At 35.5% G+C, this 7,522-nt stretch overlaps 1 protein-coding gene across 6 annotated transcripts in view; it reads right to left on the reverse strand.

Annotated features, from left to right (window-relative positions):
* The window catches only part of LOC102675988 (vesicle-associated membrane protein 2), a 15,200-nt gene that overhangs the window by 6,496 nt on the left and 1,182 nt on the right, over window positions 1–7,522 (reverse strand). For 2 of the 6 annotated variants that reach the window (XR_004149675.1, XM_006611035.2), the window contains exons 2-5: window positions 3,825–4,048; window positions 2,945–3,024; window positions 2,783–2,834; window positions 1,899–1,958 (exon numbers count right to left, since the gene is read on the reverse strand). Coding sequence is in view for 5 of the 6 variants with exons in the window: in XM_006611035.2 (XP_006611098.1) it covers window positions 1,945–1,958; window positions 2,783–2,834; window positions 2,945–3,024; window positions 3,825–4,048 (370 nt within the window). In the remaining variant the exon portion in view is untranslated. Of the gene's footprint in view, window positions 1–1,898; window positions 1,959–2,782; window positions 2,835–2,944; window positions 3,025–3,824; window positions 4,060–7,522 lie in introns of those variants that run through there. The other 4 variants (XM_006611033.2, XM_006611034.2, XM_006611036.2 and 1 more) reach the window with 3 other exon arrangements.

Here is a 7,522-nt window from a genome sequence, read left to right on the forward strand (position 1 = left end):
AGAAAAAAAAAAATGTTAAAAAAGAGTTTAATAATTTAGAAATTTAGCAGGCCGGAGGAAGAGAAAAATTCTTGTCCTTGCATCTCGATCTCGAAGATGAAAGAGAAGAGAAAATTTGAAAAAAAAAAAAATCATTATCGATAAAGTGCATCAATAAAAATTGTAGCTTACCGTAACACGAAGAGAAGAGTGGAAGTGAAATAAAAGCTTAGAAGTCTCTTTCTATTTTTGATATTGTTGTTGATGTTGTTGATGTTCTTATTGTTGTTCATAGGAGCAATATATATATATATATATATATATTTAGTAACTTCTTGTTATTGTTGTTATTAATGTTGTCAATTTTGTTCGTTGTGATTGTTGTCCATACGTGTTTTCATTTCTCTTGGTGGTATCTTAACATTATCGTTCATTTTCGTTATCTTTGTTCACTGCACGCGATGTTTTTATTTCCACATTTAATTCCTATTTTTTTTTTTTTTTTTTCTCTCTTTTCTTTTCTCAATTGTTCGACACGATATTCGATTCTCATCGCACTTTTTTTTCGCACTCATTTTTCATTCGTCAATCTTTTTTCGACCACCAAAAAATTGAAAATCACTGGCTGGGACCAACTTCGGAAAAAAGACAGGGGGCAATGCCATCAAAAAGTACAGACAGACACATAACAGTGATTACGAGGCACAGGTCTGGGTGAGTGGTTGTGTATTCTTTTCAAAACATCTTTCTCGTCGCGTTCCAAACCGATTAGTCTTGTCGTGGAACGTTCTCAAAAAATTCAAAAAATTATCACGTTTCTTCTTCGAAAATATTCCATGGGTCCACGAAGAAACATCTTCGATATTCGCTTTCTTTTAGCTTCTATTTTTTTTTTTTTTTTTTTTCACGAATTACACGAATTCCTCTCGCAAAGACAGAGTCAAAGAAACTACAACTACGCGAAGGCTTCGATTAATTAATAATATATAAAAGTTTAAATATCCTAAAATTAAATATCCTTAAATATCCACGACAGAAAAACTCAAGAGTTTGCAATTTATTGATCTGTAGATCGATATCCTCGATCATTTTAATATCTTTTAACTCGGTTAATATTTAAACTCGTTCTCAAAGCCTCCACGTTCATGTTTATGTCGTGTCGCTAGTCTGGATCGTGTTGCTTTGGGAACAGAGAGAGAGAGAGAGAGATTACCAAGAGTTTCTCGTCGAAAATTCATGAAACACCATTCCATCTCTCTACACTTTTCTCCCGTTGATTATGCGTGGATATATGCGTGATCCTTAATTGAAGCCACGATCCGATGAAATCAATGGTTCATGAATATACAACGAGCCTCGAAGGACAGTGACTCGTAAGAGGGAAATACAGATACAGTGATACACCAGCAAGTATATACCTATATTACAGGCAGACAGATATGTATAACACCGATCATTTAAGCGTCAATTTCATAAGGATCTTTCTCGCGTATAATTGTTCCTTTCTTGTTATCCTCCTCGTATACGCCTCGACATTCTTCGATATTCTTCGACATTTTGATTTTTACCATTTTATTATCATTTGATTATCATTAGTTGCTTCGTTGTTATTTTTATCCGAAAGGAAAGATTCTTACGAAATTACGAACATTTGCAACAAGGGGACATATGAAAATTCGAATAAATTATATATAAAGGATTTTAGGGATATAGAGTTCGAGGATAATGTAGAACAACGGAGATATACGCATCCGTATACAGGTATTTCACGTACACACTGTCCTACGTGAACAGATAAGGATAAAAATAGGAAAAAGTAGAAACAGATAGATAGATAGAGAGAGAGAGATAAAGAGAGAAAGAGAGAGAGAGAGAGAGAACAGTAATACGCAATGTCGCAGTTTTGTTGCTGTGTCTACCTTCAGACTCACTCACACACAAATCTTTTTCCACCAACCAGCGCGTCTACATGAAGTTCGCTAGACGAAAAAAGAGAAACACATAGAATTCACACGTTAGATGATGAAACAGTGATGAACAGATTTAGTAACACGTTAGCGCGTGATCGCTTCTCGATCTTCTACGAACAGTTTCCTTCCGCGAATTTCGTGGGGAAAAAATTTTTCTCTCTGAGCTAAGGAGAGGAGAAAAGATTGATTTTTAATCTTTATGACGAACGAGACTGTTCGATCAATCAATGAATATTATTATTTTTAATATCGTTTAAGTGAAATTTTTATTTTTTTCTTTTCTTTTCTCGATATCGTGTTTAGAGAATTTTCCTCGATTCACACGAAAACAACGATCGACACAAGTTACGATTTTAAGCGAAGCACGGTGATAATTCTGTCGACAAGACTTTATCAAACTCGAGGAAATTCCCTCGAGGATGGGGGATGCTCGAAGGAATTCCTCGACCAACCGTTTCGTCGGTCGACGTCTTCACTCGTCGAAGACACCGTCGTCCCTTTGCGTCGTGCACAAAACACAATATGATTTCGATGGTGAAAATCTTTTTTTTTTTTTTTTTTTTTTTTTTTTTTCCAACACGAAAATATAGACGCAGAGACATTAGCCGAAAAAAACGACTGATCCGGTTCGATCTTAATTTCAATTCAACATGAAATTTGTACAGAAAATAATCATCGATTGGATATAATTAAGTATTATTTCAATTAATCCCGAATTAGTCGTTGTATATATCGTGGCGAGATACATTGATCGTATCACACAGAACATTTAGACAATTACAATGGCAGTGTCATTAGCTTTGATAAGTGCATCTATGTATCTAGTTACTTACCAACAATGATGGCCAATACGATTATTCCGATGACGCCCATGATGATCATCATCTAGAAGCAGAAAGGCAAAGAAAAAAAAAAAAAAAAAAAAAAAAAAGGAATGAAGGTTCAAATCGAAACGAACATTTTTCAATTTTTCGAATCGGAAGGATTTTTATTACCTTCAAATTTTGTAACCAGAACTTCCTCTTCAGTTTTCCTGCTTGTTGTTCAAATTGCGACGCTCCTTGCTGAAGCGCGTCTAAAAAGAGCAAATTATTATTATTCGGGATTATTATTCTATTTCCAATAGTTCGACAAACAATTCTTATTATATTATATTACTTTTTTTTTTTGAAAAACATAGTAAAATAAAAGTTACAATAAAACGAAGCGAAGATTTATTTCTACAAACATTGTTCATTCTTAAATTTTTTTAACCAATTATTTTTTAACGATCTTTCAACTTGTTTAATTGCAAAAGTTGCCAGTGGAAAAGTTGTGTGTTAATGATCTGCGTGCAAGGGAAAAAGATCGACGATGGTCAGCCTCGTAACGTGGCATCGATTCGAGAACGTCACGAGTAATCGATATCAGCGTGCAGAGAGACGCGCAGGGTCGAACTACTTCAATACCTCGCGAGAATGAATGAAGAGAATATACTTGGAGAAACGAGAGACAATTGATTCTTTAATCATCCATGTGCTTCGCATATTATGTTTTAATCCCAGTTTTAATCGTTGTGTCTTCCTTCTTTTAAAAAAAAAATCTTTTATCGTATTTTTTCTTCGACATGCGCGATAAACAACGGACAAAGAGGACACGTATCACGTGTCTTCCTTTTTCGACTGCTCGTCAAATTTAACCTTTTCAATTTTATACGTATCCTTTCCTCTTCACGTAATATATTATACAGTCTCATATCTTGACTACTGCTTACTTTACCGATAGCAATTAAAAAAAAATGTATTGGAGAAAAGTTTTCGAATTAATATTCGACAGGCTCGAAGAAGAAGCAAAAATACGAACGTAAATAATGAACATGGATAACATGGATCTTACCTGCTCGATCATCGAGCTCGGACAGCTTTTGATCACGCTCCAACACCTTTTCAACGTTCGTTTTCATAATGTCGACGACCTCGTCCACCTGCGCCTGCGTCGCCTGCAGTCGTTTCTGCGAGGCGATCTGCTGAGGCGTTCTCGGACCTCCGACGATTCCATCGGAACCTGCACCTGCACCTGCACCCGCAGCAGCATCCGGTGCTAGACCGCCTTCGGTGGCCCTGCAATCCATTAATTTTTCATTCAAATTATCCGAATCTAACGAATTTCTATCACGACTTCGCGCATCTCCCCTTCCCTCCTGCCTTTCGTTCACGTTTCGCTTAATAAAATTCTCGAGGAAGGGGGGAATTTCCTCGAGAAGGAAATTATATTTAAAATATCCTCGATGGGGAAATTTCAAATTAAAAGTCTCATTTTCGCTGATAAATCCCCCTCCCCTCCTCCTCGAGAAAGGAAATCGAGTGGCAAATAGAGGAAGTAGTGCACGTGTTGGAAGATTAAGAACCTCAAAGTGCGTCCGGATTGGTTCTCGCGAGATAAGGGTTCACTGAAAATAAATAACCCGATGTCTTTTCCTTTTTTCTTCTTCGTTTCTGGTCGAACGTTAGTAAGACATTTTGTTTTATTAAACTTGGAAGATGAATGGAGCGACGAAAGAGAATAAATAATAAAATATCTTGAACACGCAGACACAAGGATTCCTTGTTTCTCGTGGCTTGGATTTCGTTTGGATTCAAATTCTTCGAATATTTTTTATTTTTCCTTTGACGAGGGGAGGAAAAAACTTTCAGAGATTAAATAGATTTTAAATGAAGCGATACAATAATTATGTTTTCAGGTTCATAGATATTACAACTCGAACTGTAATATTTTCAACCTTCGAGGGCGAAGGTAAACGTAAAAGGTCAAAGTTCGTGATATATTTCGGAAAGCTGGACATTTAGATGCGTTTGTATCGTCGTATCGTATCAAGAAAATGATTAAATTATTCTATACGGAAAGAACAATTTTGAACAACGAGATGCAGAAAATCGATTTTGCTTCGATCCTCGATAAAAGATTCGCGTCATGTTTTTTTTCAAGATAAAAAAATAATCAAAATGTTCTTTTCATCTAGAAAAACTATTATCCTTTTTTCGTTATTACTCCCTCGAGGTGTTAAAAAAAGGATAATGACCACGTAAATAAAAAAAGAGAAAATTTACATCGACTTGAAGTCGGGCAAAGGTCTATCTCGTACCTCTCGGCTGACCTTTCGACCAGGTTAAGACCTTTCAAGGAACAACGAGGATGTTAGTTTAATTAACACGACAGATTCGCGTTGGTGTTTGAACACCAACCGTGGGCAACTTTATCGCGTCCCGTTGAATTATCGGCACCTCCTCGATCTTGATTTACTCCGAGGATCTCCTTTAATGATCTATTTCCACAAGCGTGACAAACACCCGATATATTTTATTCTATATCGGTCTGACTAATTAAAGAGATCACCTACGCAAATAACTTCGCCTCTGAATACCGATATCCCACACACGTGCGATGTTGAAACGTTATTAACGTTATTTCTCGAGTGTTTCCTTTTTCAATCGGAAATTTTACTCGTTCTCCTCGTTGGTTAATTAAAGAAGCCTCGATAAACTTTTTAAACTCTTTCTTTCCTTCTTTCTTTCTTTTTTTTTTTTTTTTCCTCTCGTGCGTTATTTCTCACCTATATATAGATATATAGGTGATTGATCGCCTATATACAACCGCGTTCGTTTCGATCGACGTGTATTTCGATTCCGGGCGCGTGCTCGAGATGTCTAAATCAGGGTTTACGGACAAGCACCGACAGCGGATTAAAAAGCGGTCGAAGAGGTTGCGGGTTTTATTTTTGGCGACAATCGATCGAACGAGCGAGTGGTAACGGCCGATCGATTCGAATATCGCCGGCCAGTCGAATGTCACTATGAAAGAGGGAGTAGATGAATGTAATTGAAGATAAGGTACGAGAGGAGAGCGAAATCCTCGATGAGATTCTGCATGGGAGAGATTACGGATTATTTCTCTCGTGAAAAAATTTCCATATCGGTTTGGAGAAGAAGAATTTTCGAGTGGAAGTGGGAGGCGTTTTTAAAGCCTTTATGCTTTCAAACGGCTTATATAATCGGATTAATATATCGATCGAGAAGGAGGGGAGGGTGTATCGGTTATCGTCATAGAATTATCTTCGAATTTTCCTGCGAAATAATTGTTATTGAATATCATTTCAATCGTAAAATCATCATTTCGAAACACGAATCTTATTGAAAATTCGTGCTTTTGCGCGAAATGTTTCACCGTTTCAAACTTTCGATCGTTCAAACTTTTGTGACGTGTTCGTACAATTTGTACGAATCGAAAACTTTTACCTTTGTTCGGAGGCTTTGCTTTTTTTTTTTTTTTTTTTTTTAAATATTCGCATCGATATGCTAAATTTAGAATTATTGAAGAACAAATGACGTCAACGAAACATAACCGTATATACCCCCTGAGCGATTCGTTATTGCATGTGTTATCTCTTCTTTTTAGAGAAACAAACGGCTCGTGAAGAAGAACGATTTGTCTTGAAGTTGACTTCGTAATGCAACTTATATGACGTCAAATACTTATCGTTACTTAAAAATTTTTAAGCTTCGCTTGAAAATTTGTAAGGAATCAAGTCTGAACTAAATAGGGTTTAATGTAATGTGCAGAAAGAAAGATAGAAAGACGAGTGTTTAAAATAAAAAAAAAAAAAAAAAATGAACGAGAAACTTTTTTTGCAAATAAAACGATCGTTTCTTTAATGGAAAAAAGATGACGATAAAGAGATTCATTTTTTTTATTCTTTGAGAAAACTTTATCTAGATATATTGTTTAAACGATGGTCAACATGTTGTGAGATTTTTTTCAGGAATAATGTATTTGTAGTTAACATAATATTTAGCAAAAGTCATGGAACATTGCTGCAAATATGTTCGTCATTGATTATCTAAATATAGAAACTGCGAATAGAGCGTAGAGTCGGTTGTGTTTTATGATTGATTGTTACCAGTATGTGTCTAATTAAATTTTCATTAGCCAAAATATTCACGCGATATCGACCTTAAGCAAACGAAATTTATCAAATTTCATCATTATTACAAAATTATAATTAAAAAATGAGAAAGGAGTCATAAAGAAAGAAAGAAAAAAATAAAGAATAAGAATAAGTTTTCGTTCACAATTATTCTCAAAGTAGAAACTCTGACTGAATTTCGAAACTAAAAGTTAACTAACTAAATTTTGTGAAAAAGTTGTAGGGGACAATGTCGGTGGTAAAATCAGGTTCAATGATACAAAGCCGTGAGGTGTAGCTCTTTGAGGCTCGTAAACTTCGATTGTAAGAGAAGATGTATCCGAGATCGGATATCAGAATTCAATGACCGCAATTCTATTATTCGAAAGAAATCTTCACGCTTCTGCTTTAAGCTTTGCTGCATTTTATTGGAAATTCTGGCGTGTGGTGCGAATAAGCCATGCAAGCTAATCGATTGGCGACAGTGGTCTAGGAAATTGCGTCTTAAAATCTATCTTATACTTATAATCTCATTTTTCCACACGATCATGATTCATAGTCATTTTTTAAAAAATATTGATCCAAGAATTTTACGTGAAAATTTTTATCTGCACATTTGTATATATATATATAT

The sequence above is a fragment of the Apis dorsata genome, unplaced genomic scaffold (genome assembly GCF_000469605.1).
Source record: "Apis dorsata unplaced genomic scaffold, Apis dorsata 1.3 scaffold_82, whole genome shotgun sequence".
Taxonomy (NCBI): Eukaryota; Metazoa; Arthropoda; class Insecta; order Hymenoptera; family Apidae; genus Apis; species Apis dorsata.